Source organism: Hyaena hyaena, unplaced genomic scaffold (genome assembly GCF_003009895.1).
Source record: "Hyaena hyaena isolate Hyena2069 unplaced genomic scaffold, ASM300989v1 scaffold_150, whole genome shotgun sequence".
NCBI lineage: Eukaryota > Metazoa > Chordata > Mammalia > Carnivora > Hyaenidae > Hyaena > Hyaena hyaena.
Window position 1 is genome coordinate 262648 of NW_024080782.1, and position 16681 is coordinate 279328.

At 48.2% G+C, this 16681-nt stretch overlaps 1 protein-coding gene and 1 long non-coding RNA gene across 50 annotated transcripts in view; both read left to right on the forward strand.

Moving 5' to 3' along the window:
• The first annotated feature begins 239 nt into the window (after positions 1–239).
• Positions 240–16681, forward strand: part of CELF4 (CUGBP Elav-like family member 4) — a 295672-nt gene continuing 279230 nt past the window's right edge. For all 49 annotated transcript variants that reach the window (XM_039238920.1, XM_039238908.1, XM_039238914.1 and 46 more), the window contains exon 1: positions 240–669. In XM_039238920.1, coding sequence (XP_039094851.1) covers positions 384–669 — 286 coding nt within the window. In that variant the 5' untranslated portion in view covers positions 240–383. The remainder of the gene's footprint in view (positions 670–16681) is intronic.
• Positions 9948–12160, forward strand: LOC120236253. Its single transcript, XR_005529618.1, has 3 exons — positions 9948–10058; positions 11734–11882; positions 12057–12160. It is a non-coding gene; the product is annotated as an uncharacterized LOC120236253 (long non-coding RNA).

Genomic DNA, 16681 nt, shown 5'->3' on the forward strand with positions numbered 1-16681 from the left:
TGTCTGTTCAATGTAAAAAAAGAAAGAAAAGAAAAAAAAAAAGAAAGAAAGAAAGAAAGAAAAGAAAAAGAAAGAAAAAAAAGAAAAGAAAAAAATCAGATCAGACTGGAAAAGAGAGAGAGAGAAAGAGAGAGAGGGAGAGAGGAGAGAGGGAGGGAGAGAGAGCGGGGAGAGGAGAGAGAGAGCGCGAGCGCGAGCGAGCGAGAGAAGAGAGGAGAAAGAGAGAGAGCAGAGAGCGAGAGGAGAGCGAGGTGTAGAGAAACCGAGGGGGAGAGAACCCGAGTGTGTGTATGCGTGTGCGTGTGTGAGCGCGAGCGAGCTTGCGAGGGAGAAGAGCGAGAGAGTGCGAGCGAGAAAGAATAAAAGGAAAGAAGATTTTCTCTATGTATATAAAGATGGCCACGTTAGCAAACGGACAGGCAGACAACGCGAGCCTCAGTACCAACGGGCTCGGCAGCAGCCCGGGCAGCGCCGGGCACATGAACGGATTAAGCCACAGCCCGGGGAACCCGTCGACCATTCCCATGAAGGACCACGATGCCATCAAGCTGTTCATTGGGCAGATCCCCCGCAACCTGGATGAGAAGGACCTCAAGCCCCTCTTCGAGGAGTTCGGCAAGATCTACGAGCTTACGGTTCTGAAGGACAGGTTCACAGGCATGCACAAAGGTGAGTGCACCTTTCCCTCCCAACTTTGCCGGGGAGAAGGAGCGGGCGGGCCGGCCGGCCGGCCGGCGACGGACGAGCGGGAGACGGCGCGAGAGGGAGCCTCGGGCGGACGCCGAGGAGGGAGGCGCTCGGGCAGCGGAGACCAGGACTGGGGTGCGTGGGGAGCTGTTCGCTGGGGCAAGGCTGGGTTTTGGGCGAGGAGCTGATAGAAGCGGTGCGGTGGGGAGAGGAGCGGAAGCAGAATATGGAGAGAAAGAGAAGATCGAGGGGAAACGGGTCTTGGATTTTTTGGGTGCAGCGACTTGAAAGACTGGGACGGGGACAGCTGCACCGGCCGAGCCCGGGACGCTGAGCAGACTGGCGGGCGCTCAGCGGGCCGGGGACCGAGGGTGCTGTCCATCGCCGTGGTGCTGAAAATATTAAGAGATGGTCTCCTCCTTCCCTGCTCCGGGCCAGAGTAGCAGGCGCGCAGCCGTCTAAAAAGAAGAGAGGTGACAAATTCAGAGAGATATTTTTATTTCGCTATCAATTTAACAGAAACTCTCCCTGTCGAGCTATGTGCCTCAATAATCCGGTTGTGGTGTGAGTGGTGGGGGAGGGGGTGTTTGATGTTTAAAGGAAGGAGGGACAAAACCCAAGACAAGAATTAGCAAGGAACCAGCCATCCCCTGGGTGGAGTGGGGGGTCGGGGAAGCCTGAATGATCCCCTTCTCAGGAAAGCGGAGCTTTGAGGGAAAAAAATCCGTGTGTGCAAGATATGCATTTTGAAGGGTGTAGCCTAAATTATCCCAAACTCACCATGCAGAGAGCTTATAGTACATTATTTCTCTCTCTTGAAGCAATCATTGCTAGTGAGTGCTTGGGGGAGGGGGAGACAGAATAATCAAAGAATTAAAACCCAGCAACTTTTTAGGAAAGTGGTCATGAGAATTGTCTGCAGGCTGCCTGTTTTCTCCTTGTTTTATTATCTTTAAAGCAGATCCCCAAACGTGTTCAGTTGTAGAACGTGTGTGGGTGGCTGGTGGGTGACGAAATTAGCCCAATGCTCCGCTCTCTAACAGTAATGTATAGGATGTGCAGTGGGGATTAATCTGGGCTGGAGCTGTGTGGGCAAGTTAAATGCTTTCTGAGAGAGATTGATCGTCAGGCAGGGAAGGAGCACCGGGCTAAGGAAGTTGTAAGGGATGTGTATGGACGTTCCGTTTTTAATAAACAGTAGTGTGGAGAGCCACTGAAGATGCTGTGTTAGAGCTGGTGGTTTTAAAGATGAAAACACACACACGCACACGCACACCCACCCACACACAGAGAGCAGCCTCATCCTTGGCCACAAATGGGCTATGAACAGAGCTGATCCTCCGGCACATTAGGTGCAGAGCGCAGAGCTGTCTGGCTCTCCAAGCAGCAGTGGTTTTCACTATCACAACCTCCCTCCCTCCTCCAGCCCTCCCTTCATCCGAATACTAAGCAGAGCTCCAAACTCTTCATAGTTGGAGTCCCAGAGAGCAGTTTTTATTGGCTTTAGCATCTTCCAGCTTGCCTGCTGAGGAGTAAATCTTAAAGTTAATGGCATGTTGAGTAGCACAAAAACACAGCAGAATGGAAATATACTGGGTTTGTTGGGGTGGGGTGAGGATGGGGGCTGTAATGGAGAGACAAACCAACCTTTATCCAATATGGAGAAAATGTCTGTCTGATCAGAAGAGGGACTGGAAAGGTGAAATGAGGAGACAGTCTTTGAAATAATATTTGTTTCCTTCCCCCCCCCTCAAGTCAACTATATCTTTATAGTTTTTCCCTTTCCAATCAAGCTCCCTAGAAGCTAATCAAGGTTTGTATCAAATCTTTGTCATCCTAATATGTCACCAGATTTAAAAATAGTAATAATGAAAAATTTTAAAGCATAGATAAGGAAATCCTTTGCCCATCTTAATGATCAATTCCTGTAATAATTTAAATTTTTAAAGTTAAAAAATTTAGAACCCACCAGAGGTAAAAGACAGTTGTGAAGAGCTGAGCTTCTTAAGAGATCCGGGTTTGGAGCACTTTATTTACTTCTTTATTTCAAATGAAGATAAACTTTAACAATATTCCTTGGTTTCTTCTCACGATCCCTTGCTGGTATCATCACTATGTTCTTGATGTTATTTGGACTCCCTTCTATTATAGCAAAGAAGTAGAATTATCATCATTTGCATCAGAAAGCCAGAGAAGGTTATATTATAGCTTTATCATATGTCTCATATATATACTACATACACTTCTGGCCAGAATTCCTAGGACAAGCAAAACTTCATTTTCTAAATAATTCTTCCCTTAAACTGTCTCAGTCAGTGGCAGGCAGGCCCGTTGGCTCCGGCATTCTTGGTGTCTCGTTGTCGCAGCTCACTCTTCAGAGCCTAAGCATATATGTTTTTCCCTATGAAACTTCCTGCCTCTCTATCCCTTGGATTTATACAGGCAAGGCTGGGCCACAATATCTCTAAGAGTGCCTGGAAGCTCCAGGGGAGCTGAATAAATGAAGCAGTCTCTGAGGTCTGGTTTATTCAGTCCTAGAAGAGTTTGAACTCCTCCTTCAGAGATACTGACTGATTTATTAGCTAATCCTGATAAAATAAGCCTCCGGCCACCTTAAAAAATTACTTGCTTGCCATTGGTGATTAATTACTGTTAAGTCAAAAAGCATGATGAGGCTTGAAGAATGAGGGTTGTATTTGGCTTCTAGATTTTCCCCAACTCTAAATTGACAACATGAGGCTAAGGATAGAAACATGCCTTTGTTAAGCCTGGTTTCAGGGCACATTTGTGGCTCTTTCTTTCCCCTTCTTGAATTTCTAACTTCTAATGAATCATATTGGGATAAAATTGAGAGACATGACAAGATACTGGGCTCCAGTGTGGATGGCATATGCATGTTATTGGCAAAGAAAGAAGAAAAGAAAAAGAAAGAAAGAAAGAAGAGAAGAGAAAAAATAAGTAAAAATTAAATTAAATGCATGAGATTTTAGTTGGGTATCCATTTGTTTGCCACCTGCCATTTCAGGTAACTAAAGAAGGAAGGAGTTCTAAGGGTTAATGGAATACCTGCCATGCGTAGAGTGAACCTTAAAAGGCAATTACTCCAGTCAAATTGGGAGTCTGTGGAGGAGGGAGTGGGTGGGTGTTGTGGAGCAAACCCAGCCATATCAGAGAAAGGCTGTTGGGCTGGGGAGGCAGCAAATAGCAGTTGTGCACTGGGGTAATTACTGTAAAGGTAAATCCACCCCCTGGAGACCAGAAAACACTTGGGCAGGGGTGGGGGAGATCTGGGTGCTAGGCAGAGAGAGAAAGGGAAAAAAAAAAAAAAACCAGAATTACAATTCAAAGAAATAACAGCCAAAGAAGAAAACCCAGTTCAATGCAAACTCTCCCGGCTAACTCAGAGTCTTCTTTTCTGCCCCCATTAGAAGCACTTTGAGAAAGATTGTTTTTTCCAGGCTCCAAAGGGAAAGACATTGTACTATTGATTAAAGAGAAGAGAGGCAAACTCCCCGGATAGCAGCACAAGTGAGCTGAGGACCAATTTTGCCCCTTCCTGTAGAATTTTTCTCCCTTGGGGTAGGGAAGAGGTCACCCACTAGTCTCATTCTTTCCTTCTCTCACTTTACATTTATTTCTCTTTTCTTCTTTTTATTTCCTGGAGAATAAACAGAAGCAGTGACTGAAAATACATACACACGCATTCCCATGCCTGCTAACACACACATATACGCAGTCAGTGGATCACACATGAACAAGCCAGCAATCCATTCATAACTTTGGTCTTGTCTAGCAGGAAAGGAGGCAGCAAAGACTGAGTTACTGGGAGACATAAAGACTAGTGCTCTCTGGATAGCCATATTATAATGCATTATATTTGAAGTCATTTAAGTCCAATTTAAGTGGTATTTAGTATAATATTTATGAATTAATGTAATCTAAACATAGGGCTGTCCCCAAAGGTTTAAACAGCCTTTACTACTGATGTGTGCTTGTTCCGGGATCCTGTGATGCATTTTAATCTAAACAGGCAAGTCCATATCACAGTCCCTCTTGTTAACCAGTCAGAACAGATCTGTGCCTGGGTAACCACTCTGCATTGAGATTTTCCCCCACTGCATGGAGCAAAATCTAGTTTACTGGCAGCCCCAGGGTGCTCCCAACCCAGGATCCAGAGCTGCAGGGACTTCAGCCCCTCACACTTCCACACTACATCCAGAGGGAGGGTGGGGACAGAGTAATAGAACCTTCTGTGGACTGAGCTCCGGAGAGTATATCATTTTAAAATATACTCATCACCAGATACACAACCTCTCATTTCAACGGTACCTGACTAGGAAGAACCTGAAGCCCCTTGATCTGGGGTGCAGCTTGAAGAAAGGAAAATGGCAAGTGTTATGATTGTTTTGGTGATTCTTGACCATCTTCATAAAACTGTGTCTTATATTTTCATTTAAGATGTAGCAATTCTCAGAACATTTAAGTTTCCACCACTTGACTTTAGCCGAGAGGGCTCCTTGTTTTTTTTTCCTTAGGTAGGTGAATCAAAGCCAGTGAGGCTCTATCTGATTTCTGTTTTCAAATGAGTCTAAGAGAGACAGTGAAGCTGAAGTATCATCATGGTCATCGGCTCAATTAAGATGAACTTTAAAAAAAATACTTTAAAAAATAAAAATTCAGTCTGTCCCGGGAAAGACGCTGGTGGAATGACTGGACACACACCTATAGTTTTTAAAAAGAAAGATTTGCCTTGTGAGAAAGAGGTATGGAAAATGAGATAAGAAAAACATTTTAAAAAACCATATTTCACTAAAGAAAATAAGCAATAGTAATCATTGCAAAACTAAAGTAAACCAAAGTAACAACCCCTATTAAAAAAAAAAAGAACAACAACAACAACTACCCAAATCCCAGATGTTTGTAAGTATTCTATTTAGGAGCAAAGAAAAACATTATTGAGAAATATTTGATTTATTGAAGAGCCTGGTGGTTATTTGCTGCTTGTGCATAATTTTGTTTATCTTTTGAAGAGACTCCCTCAGAATCAACACACAGATAAATTAATAAGCATATGTGCGTATATATGCATCCATGTACAAGCATGACTAAGCGCATCCCACACATATGGGAAGCAGGGCTGGCCTAGATTCCACTGCAATTCAACGGGGAGATGTTAACACTCTTTTCCCCCCTCAGCTTTAATGGGAATTCTAGATTGGGTTGAAAGAACCCCCTTGGCATACTTCCACTCTCTCCACCTGCTCCAGTTGGCTGGATGTTTGTGGCTTCTCAAACACAAAACAAAAGAAAACAAAAAGAAAGGCTTTTCTTGACTAAAGTCACAGCTTGAAAACAACCCAGAGGAACATAATTACAAAAAGGTATGCCACAGATATGAGCCCCCGTAAGGTAGGCATATTGTAAAGTTGTGAGAGTATTTTCAAAGAGCTGGTTCACAGCGGCACTCCTGATGCCCAATGATCGTGCCACACTCCAGGGACTTGAGTATGGCCACCATTCTCACTATTGTTAGCAGGATAATCCTCATTATTATTATTTATATACCAGGATGGGAGAGGGGCTTCTAAGTGATGCTGAGAAGATACCCAAGACACCATGTTCGTAACTGAGAAAACAGCTGGTCTCACTTGCCTCCGATGCTTTTGGGGAAAATGCAGCGCTGTTCACACCTCTCACGTCATCAGAAGGTGGTCTGTTTCCAAACTGACCCAGGAAGAATCTCTTCGAAGGGGACGTGCAATGGGCAGGCTATAGAAGACAGGGAGAAGTCATAGAAAATGAGGCCCAAAATCCTTGGCAGAGCAAAAGGGAAACTGAAAGTCATAGGGCCCAGACACTGGCCAGAAGCTGAGAGTGCTGGTTGACAGTGGCTGAAACGCAACGTTTCTGAACTTGGAAGGGAAATCCCATGTGACACGCAGAGAGAGCACTAGAGGGTGTGAAAATCTGTGTGCATCTGTGGGTCCCTGAGGGTTGAGGGAGGGAAGATACTGCAGCAGCCCGTGTGGGTGTTGGTGTGAGCATGTGTGTGTGACTTCTGTTTATATGTGTATGAATGTGTGTGTGTGTGCGTCCAGGAAAGAGATGATAAATGCAAATGGCACTGGAATGATGTTAGGGTTAGTTTTGTCTTGCAAGGCAGTATGCATGATCAGAGAGATGGCCGATGGAGAAAAGGAGAGAATGTGGGGAGAACACCGTCCTTGTGCTTTCATACGTGCTCCACCTCAGAACTCAGAGCTTGGATTTTATCAGTGATCTAAGTTACAGTGTGGAAGTGTGCTCTTGTTTATCTGCCTCATATTCCCACCCAAAAGTCCAGGTTTACAAGAAGATTCCATCTCCCCTCGGCTCCTCACCCTTCAGATGCCTGCCTGCTTCTCCTCACCTATTGACTCATTTTAGAAATGACCTTCCATCTGCGATCTGAGTAACCAGCTCTCTGCAGAGATAATTCCCTCCACTCACTGTATTTCCTATGCCACCCGCTGCCCCTTGGCATCCCAGCCCTACTTTTTTCTCTTGTAGTGTTTACACACACACACACACACACACACACACACACACACACACACACAGGACTTGATCAAGTCAGTCAAGCTAGCCCCTCCAAGCAGAGTGCTGCATTTCCCCTCCATGCAAGGAGGGTATGGCAGACACCAGGATGCCCTCCTTTTGGTTTCTCTACAACTAGGGAAGCACATTCATCCTCTCTACCTTTGCCTTCTTAAATACACAGACTCTCCAGGAATCACAAAAAGCATTGAATCCTACCCAAATAGCCTAGGAGAGAGGAACAGAGCCCCCCCAACTTAGTTGTAACCCTCTGGCCATCAGTCTTTGTCTCCCTCTTTTCCTTCTTCTCCTTGCTATTAAGACACCCTCACAAACTGCAAGGTGGAGCCTAAAGAGAAAGATCCATAATCCACCTGGCAATGTAGGGTGCAGTTCAAAATGCCAGGAAAAAAGGCAATGATAAGGGTAGAAATGATGACAGAGGAATTTTCAGAGTTGTTGTGCCTGCCCTAAGGGCTTCCTTGTTCCTACTGATCCTGTTCCCAGTGACCCCTGGATGGGTATAAAGACTGAGCCTCAGCCTTACAGGAACCAACTAGGAAGCCAGGTGGGCAGCCCCAGGGTAACTGTCCTGCTTTCCAAGTCCCTTTGGAAGTAGAAGGGGGTGTTTTCTGGACCATATGCTCACAGACCTTCTCCCCTTTTACTTGTTCCATATTTGGTTTCTCTTATCCTCCCTTGTATCTCCCCTCCAGCATTAACTGGCCGAAGCTCTCAAACTGAGCGATTCCCAGCAGCTCAGCTCAGGAACAAATCCTACGTGGCCATCTGCAAGATGTAAATAAATGGGTGCCCTCATGGAGACAGACGTAGTTCTGGTTCTGTGAGGACAGAACAGCCAAAAATATTGATCAAAGCTCAGGGGAAAAAAATTGATAATGAGCTGGCCTCCAACAAGAGTTTAATTGACAGAGACTTCCGAAGGCCGGCTCTGGACAGCGCATAAACTGACCGCAATGTTACTTTATTGCAATACACTCTGCTTTAATTAATTATCACCTTTGTTAAAAGCGGCTCCAGATCAAAGGTTTCTAGATACTTAACAGATCTTACTAACAAAGCCCCCCATGAATTAGGCTATCCCACAGCTCACCAGTGAGGCTAGTGAGTTTCCTTCCCATTTTCTTCCTTCTTAGCTGTTGCCTTCTTCTTCTTTGTTAAAATAAATGGTTCTTGCTGCACAGCCTCTCTGTCCTAGGACAGAAATTTTGAGGGGTGTTGTCTGCAGAGGGCAGGGGGCTGCCATTCTTCAGCTGTTCCTAAAATCACACAACTAAGACTAGATTCACCTTCAAATCTATCTGGCTGAAATGGGGAGAGTCAACAGAAGAAAAAAGAATTCATGGGAAATGCAAAAGGTGTGTGTGTGTGTGTGTGTGTGTGTGTGCATGTCCATGCACGCACGTGCACAAGCGACGATGTGCACATCCACATAAATATTACAGGATCGATGCATTTCACATCCGCTGCTCACACCTCTTAACTTCTCCCTCCTGTCTCTTGAGCACCTGTGCTACTGTCGTATTTCACTCTGAGAAATGCTCGCAGCTGAAGCGTGCATAGATGATGCTGTATCGAACCAGCCATTGTTTGGATTCGGTTGTGGAGTCCGGGTGTCTGTTGAAGGATTGTCCTTGCCTGGAGTAGGTGGTGCCTAAAGAATTCACTTCTCAAGATAGGACAGGAACCTGACTCTCCAGAGTCCCCCAAACCTACAGACTGACAGGTGACTTACTTGAAAGCAACCCTTGGAGTCGTTCTAGGCAAATTTGAATGCCATACGTGGCTGTTTGTTCATTATTCTAATTTAATGATGCAGTCACACCTAATTAATCCATGTCTGGTTTATTCATACACTATGTCTGAGGATCCAAAAGATCTCTCTAGCTAGCCAGCTTCCCTTACAGGGGCACATGAGGGGCTCCCCTGACAAGTGAGTGTGTCGGGGTCCAAACAGGAACAGATCACTGTAGACTGATCCGATAGAGACACTGTCCCTGACACCACTGTCCATGCAGCAATCACAGAGAGATGTAGCAATGAGATCTGTGTGCCTGTCGTGACACACATGAGCACACAAAGTGTGCATTCTACCACAGAACCCTTCCAATAGGCAGCAGGCCACACCCCCCAGTGAGTAATAAATAACAAGGTGTGTCAAGCATTCCTTTGACCAGGAGTTTCAATGCGGAAGGTTGAGAGGCTGAGCTGAGTCAAACTCCTCTCTCTGCCCTTAAGAAAGTGAAGCCTCGATCCATTGCTGCCACTGCTCAGATAAAGAGACTGAGGCTGGAAGCAGCATGTCCCTAAAGTCAAGCCCGCAGCAAGGCCTTCAGCACCCCTCCCCGTGGCTGGTTCTGGCCAGACTGCTTCCAGTGAGTGTTGCCTCTTGCCTGGCAGGTACACTGAGAGAACGAGGCATCAACCTAATAATATCCTTATAAAGCCAAGCCTCCTGCGCAAGTCCTAGGAGACAAGAGGCATCCAAAGATCAAACACTACATCACAGTGTATTTGTAGGAACTCTCTGATTCTGCTACCTCCCTATAATGCTCTAATTGACTATTTGATCAGCGCTCAAAGGGCTAGTGTTCAAGACAGACTTACTCACACATTCATATACACACTCACATGCATATTCACACACACATGTGTATGCACACATGTGTACACTAATCACACAAGCACATGCATGTAGACTTTTTCTTATACACACTGCCGTGCCCATAGCAGCTCATCTGACAAGGGTAGATTCTCACAGGAGATGCTTGAAGGTGAGTGAAAAGCACACACCTAAGATTGTACATGCCCTTCCAGTAATGGGCTTATCAATAGCTCTTAAAGAAATGTGACAGCCAGCCCAGAGTGATTCAGTTGTGTGGACAAAGGTCAGCATATAGATATCCATTATTAATAATATCAATATCTTGGTTGACCAATATAACCAGAAACTGTATCATGTCGCTGCTGATGGGTGAGGCTGGGAGGGCTCCGCGGCAGCAGCAGGAAATTATACCCATGTAAAATTAATCATATTGACTGGTTCTAAGAATATACAGAGAGGCGAAGATGTTGGTAGTGCTTGCCATGGTGGGAGAGGGGGACCTTGTTCTCAGAGGCTTCATGGTCTTGAACTCCTGGAAGGAGCCCAGTGGGAATGGAGGTGTCCCTGGGTGACCCATGAGAACACTCTCCCTCATCTGGCCTCTGCTTTCCAGTGGGGTGAGGCGGAGGAGAGGTGTTCTCTGAACAGGAAAAGAAAGAAATAGGATCCCCTAACCATTATCCACCCAACATATCCGTATCTTTCTGTCAAATCAATACTTGGCTTGGCTTTGTCTCACCGGATGAGGCACAGAGAGCATCCTTGCACCCGCTGTGTGAAGAGGTCTATCTCCAAGGGGGTGTCATGAGCCTGAAGCAATATCCCCAGTTATGTGGTGGGATACTGGCCCCAGGAGTCGCCAGTGTGCACTATGCAACTTAGAGGTTCCAGGAAAAAAGGTGCCCAAACAAATCAGTCACCAGAATTGTGTTCTTGAGAGCAGCAGATCCAGGGGCTCAGAGTCTGGTGGGGTCAAGAATGTTCTGAACATCAGAAAGCCATTGCTCCCTAAAGCTCACCTCCAGTCACAGTGCGTGGGAAAGCAGTGGGAAGCCATTGCATCCTTGGCCTTGGGATTCCCTTCAGGCATGCCCCTGACCCCTCACCCCCTTGCCTGCCAGAGCCCCAGCCCTGGGGGTTCTTGATCTACGTTGGCAGCCCTTGGCAACATGTGAAAGGGAGGAGAGGGAAGGAGAGAATCACGGTGGCCGGGGGGGGGGGGGGGGGGGGGGGGGGGGGGGCAGGGGCAGGGGGAGGACTCAGAGAGGAAGAGAGGGAACAGGGCTAGTAGGGAAAGCCTGATTAGCTTTTGGGTCATTACTCTTCTCTGTTCCCAGAGCCTGTGGAGGCAGCTGGAAGGGAGCCTGCCTTAGAGGCCAGGCCTCATGGTTGGTTAGTGATAGATGATAGAAGATGGACCTTGAAAGCACAGAGGAGATGGCTTTGACTTTAAAGGAAGGTAAAGAAGTGGTTTCCTTGGCTGGAATGGGAGATGGAGGTTCTAAGGACTGGATACACCCCTTCCCACAGGAAGATTTGGGGCCTCAGACAAGCCACATCTATCCTCCTCTGACCTGCCTCCTTTTCCCTAGCTGCAGACACACTCAGACTTCTGCCCAGGTGCTTACACCCAGCCCTCGGGACACGGGCTTTGCCTGGTCTCTGTGCTCCCTCCCCATGCTGATGGCCCAGCCTTCCTAGGAGAAGCACAGCCCCCAGACCACCCAGGATGGCTCCCAGATATCTGGACTTGTTCCCAATGCGGCCCAGACTGGGTGCAGCTGCAGCAGGAGGGAGTGTGGTGAGGAGGGGTCCTGGAGCCCAAGGTCGTCCTCTGTCCACAGTGCCGCATCCCCTCCGGACCCAAGACCTGGATCTAAGGAGCTCTAGAAGAACAGCCAAGAGCCCAGAAGCCATGCCCCTCCTCTAGACCCTTCCCCTACCTACTTCGGGAAGGCTCCCCTCTCCACCAGCGGTCGCCTGCCATCTGACGGTGAGAGGGAGAACTTCCTGCTGTCGAGCACGTGGGGAGGGGGGTGGGCCTGACAAGGAAGTGGCTGCTCCTGTCACTGTTGGGTTCCCCATGAAGGAGCTGCTGGGCAAACCCCTCCCCCTGTCCCTCTCCTTACACCTCACTGGGTGAGTGTGGGCCACTCCTCTTATGCAGGGGAGCCCCCTTCTCCAATGGGCGGTGCAGGACCCCAGGCCTGGGCCTGGGCCTGGGGCAGCAGCAAAACAGAGCCACCCAAAACAAGAGAGGAGAATCAGAAAACCCAGAAAGTATTGTAGTTTCAACATGGATGCGACGTTTGCTCCACTTCAAAAATAAATACTTAGTCTACTGTTTAGTATGGGTTTTATTCTTAATTCCATCTGTTGGGCTCCAGAACCTTTTCCATACTTAGGACTGTAACAGGTCCAAATCCAAATGCCCTGACAGGACACATACACACAGGCATACACCAGCCACCCTGTGCCTATGAAACAGACCCAGGCAGAGGACTTATCAACTAGGGTCCGTTGGCCCATGGGCCACCCAGGTCCAGCTGAGGCTGGGACCTCAGTCACATTGGTCACGAGAGTGAGATACAGAGCAGAACAGAGGTACTGACTTATGTCCATACGTCATTTTTTTTCCAATTAAAAAAATCTTTTTATTGAAAAATAAGACCTTCTTTATGCTTGTCTTAATTATTTCAATAATTAAACTATTAGATTTATTTTAGAGTAAATTTTATTTTAGAGTCAATTCTGTTGTCATTGTGTTGAGCAAGTTTGAAAATCCACTGGAAAGAGAAGGAAAGGATAAGGCCCAGGACTGGGCAGCTGAGTGGGTCCCTAAAGAGAGGAGGGGCCAGTGAATTATAGGGAGGTATCTCAGTGTAGGGAGAGCATGCCCTTAGGCTACAATGAGTGGTCACTTGGCAGACAGCGTTTTGATGGCAGATAGCAGAGAGGGGAGGGGAGGGGAGCATGGCTGAGCAGGGCCCCAGGCCACACCCAAGCGCCTGGCTGGGCAGCCAGACTCTTACTCCTTTTGGTGTGAGACCCCTGTCTGCCCCTCACATTGTCCCCCAATGCCTTAGTTTGTTTCTCCTTAGTTTCTCAAGTTTCTCTGCAAAGCACTCATTAACCCTGAACCTTCTGAACTGTCTCACCTTAGCTGATGCTTAAAAGTCTGGCCCACAGCTGTAGCCACATAGCAAAGAAGAGAGGGTCCCTGAAGCCAGCTAGGGCAGGAGGAGGAGCCTGCTGGGGCAAGAGCATGGTGTCATCCACCTAACTGCAATTGGCCTCTGAGAACCCCCCAGACATCTCCCCACGGGGCAGAGGCAGTCTTCTGTAATGTGGAGAGCATGCAAGACACACCATGTCCCCACTGGCAAGCCCTGGGTCTCATGGAGCAGAAACAGGGCTCCCTCAAGGAGGCACAGATTAACATGCAACTCAGGGACTCTGAAAGTAGAACCCTCTCCTTGGAAGGTAGGGACCCACCCTCACCACCACCAAATAACCAGGTGTGACAGAGGATGGCAAATCTGCAAATATGAAAGTATCCAATACAAATGTCCTGTGCATCGAATGAAGAAACCCCCCTCCCCCCAAAAAAGAAGTAATCAGATAAGAGTACAGGCTTCCTGCCCAGGGGAGCTTGGCCCTGGGCCCCCAGGTGGCGAGGGGATGGAAGAAACCAAGGCTGGCACACGGGAACAAGACAGAAAGGGGAGGCTGGCTTATGGACGGGCCCCACTGCTTTGCTTCGTTTCATTCCATGACATTTTGTTTCTGTCCCACTGCAGCAAAGTCTCATTCTCAGGCAAGTGGACAAAGGACTTTCTCACTTTGAATAAGTCTGGACCCACCACCAGTCTGGCTGAGGGAGAAGCAGTGGGGATCAGGAGTAGATGAAGAGGTTACAGTCTGTCCCAGGGAGTTAGGGACACACACAGAAGGGCTGGCCTCACCCGCTCTGGGGCTGCAGTGCCCTTCAGCTGTCCCAACAGCAGCCCACTCGGGCTGAGAAATTACTCGCAGAATATTTAAACCTGTGGCTATGTTCCCCGTCACCAAGGCAAGCATCCAGATTGTCCCCCAGGCTCACTCGGCTGAATGTCCCAGAGATAAACTCTGGGGTTCTGGAGGGCAGAGTGTTCTCCTGCCCTCCACCCTTCCTCTGTGCCCACCCTCAGCTCCAGAATGGCTACAGGCAGCCAGACAGCCGGGGATGAGGCCAGAGGGCAATGTGTCCTGGGGTGACCATGGTCTCGTAGATGGAAGCATCTTGGTAGATCCCAGGAAGAACTGCTTCCAGTATGGGCAACAGTTCCAGGAGCTTGGGGCAGTCCATTTGCTGCAGGGGAGCAATCAAGGGGCCCCTCCATTCCTCGGAGAGAAACCCAGCCCAGAGGAGCAGGAATCATAAGGTGACTTTTGGGGCCCCAAACACAGGACTCTTGTAGCCTACTTTTTAGGGGAGGCAAACTCTCCTCTAATAGGCCTTCCACAGACCTTGACTCCTGGCATCTTCCTGACTCTAGGGGGTGGGTGCTCTCAGACGGAGAGCAGAACTGGACTTGGTCATGGGGCTCTGCTCCTGGCGGGGATGTGGAAGCCTCCTCTACCCTCTCCTCCAGGCCACGCACCCCAAGCCCCAGTGCTCCCAGGCCTCCCCACCTTCCCGGGACAAGGGCTCCCAACCCAAAGTGACCTCCTTTTCCTATCCTTTCAAAGTCCTGCCCCTGCTGATCTGACAAATCAAACTGGGCAGATGTGTCCCTGGCGGCTAATGGACATTAATGTGTTACCATCTCTGGTGACATGTGCCTCGTACAGGGACCTTTTAGAGCCTGGGCTGTAACCATAAGAAACATCTCTAATGGGGGGACCTGTTCACCGGCCCGGCTAGAGGAAGTCACTGTGAGGCCGGCAGGTCCCTGGCTACTCAGAAAGATACGGGTCTGCCTGGCCAGGGATGCTGCAGGGCCAGAGGGACCCAGGCAGCCGAAGGGGTGATCCCCCAGCTCATTCCCTACCCAGAGGCTGCCTCGCCAAAGGTCTAATCAAATATTAAACATGGTCCGTAAACTTAAACCGGTGTCATACCTGCGTGTGAGGCTCTCCCAGAGAACAGCCCAGGTCGGGGACATTTCCAGCTAGACTTGCCTGGGTGCTGGGGTGGGGACGTTTTCACTCATGCCCCATTGGAGGCAGGAAAAAAGGAAGACAGACCGGGACCATGGCAGGGAGTAAGGCTCATGGCTTTCCTCCTCCCTTCTGTTATTCATTTCCTCTGATTTTTATCTAATCTCTCCTGATTGTTCTGGTGAAACTTAATAGACAAAGTGAATTTTTATTACATCATCAATATAATCTCCAGCTAATCAGCAGACACGGGGGCCACTGCGAGCCCTATAGCTCCTCATCTGGCTTCGCAAATAGTAAGAGAACAATCACCGCCGAGCACTACTCACCCACCTCCTCCCGAGAGGACCCTCTCCCTGCTGCCCCCTTTCCCCAGACCTATTCCTGGAGTATCTGCCTTCCCAGGGACCCCCTGCCCCCACCCAGTGGGTCCCGTTGCTGGTCCATGGAGATTTCTTCCCCCTTCCTACTTTTCATTTTCTCCCTCTCAGCTTTAGTGGTTATAATCACAAATCTAGGGCTGGTGTTTCGGATGCCAAAATAGCCTAATGTCAATGGATTCTGATCCTACTTTTCTCCGTGTGAGGAATATGATATGTCATAAGATATTATGTAATCCCATTGGATCACGGCACATACTATCAAACAAATTAAGTCGTATGTTACACCATACCTAGGTAACCTAGGTGTCAACATCTTTGGGCCATTTAAAGTCAAATCATGAATCTTATACACTGTATCATAGATGCTAAATTATATATTTCATTTATAGTATAGTATGCCTTCCATTTATATAGCATTTAACCGGTAAAATGCCTTCTTTTATATTACCACTTTTTTATCCCTATTGCAACCAGGTATAGTTGATACCTTTTTTATAAAGAAAAATGGAAAAGGGATCATGAAGGAAAATTACAATCTGGTCAAATCCTGCCGGGATACAGCCGAGCCGCTTAGGCTCAGAACCGGTGCTGGCAAGCCAGGGAAAGGGGGCATAGGAGAATCAGAGGGGGCAGAGACCTGGCTGCACACCAGCTAGGCAGAAGGCAGGTTCCTGAGGCCTGGCCTGCCGGGCAGCTCTGGGCTAAAAGGCAAGCATAATTTTAGAAATGATTTGTTTGGGGCTCTTCCCCGACAGACCCACCCAAAGTTAAATGTGAAACTGAGTGCATCACCGTCTGAGACATCGCCTTGAGATACTGGGCTCGTTCAGTAGCTTAAGACCATGTTTTCCCTTAGCCTTCAGGGAGCCAGGCCACACTGCTCTATAGTGGTGTTGATTTCGGAAACCAGCAAATATCCCTTAGAGTCAAAGTCTTGTGAATAAGGTGGGTGATGAGGCTAGGAATCTGGCTTTTGGGCATCCACTCCATTGGCTTTCGGGGGAAAAGAAATCTGCTCCTTGCAAGCAGATCAGAGCCAGCTGTGGGAATGCCCAGCCGCCATTCACGAAGTCAGACCTGAAGTTTCTGTGCGAAGGGCTGATTCCGCACATCTATTCAGAGGAAGGTCTGCATGCATCTAGGGGTCGTGGGCGGGCCTCTCTGCTTTTGGCTGACAGTTCAAGAGAGGCCTCCGTCTTCACAGGGATCGCTGGAAGCAGCAGTTTTTAGTGCTCCGGACACTGCCGGCTGCAGAGGTGGCTGGTGC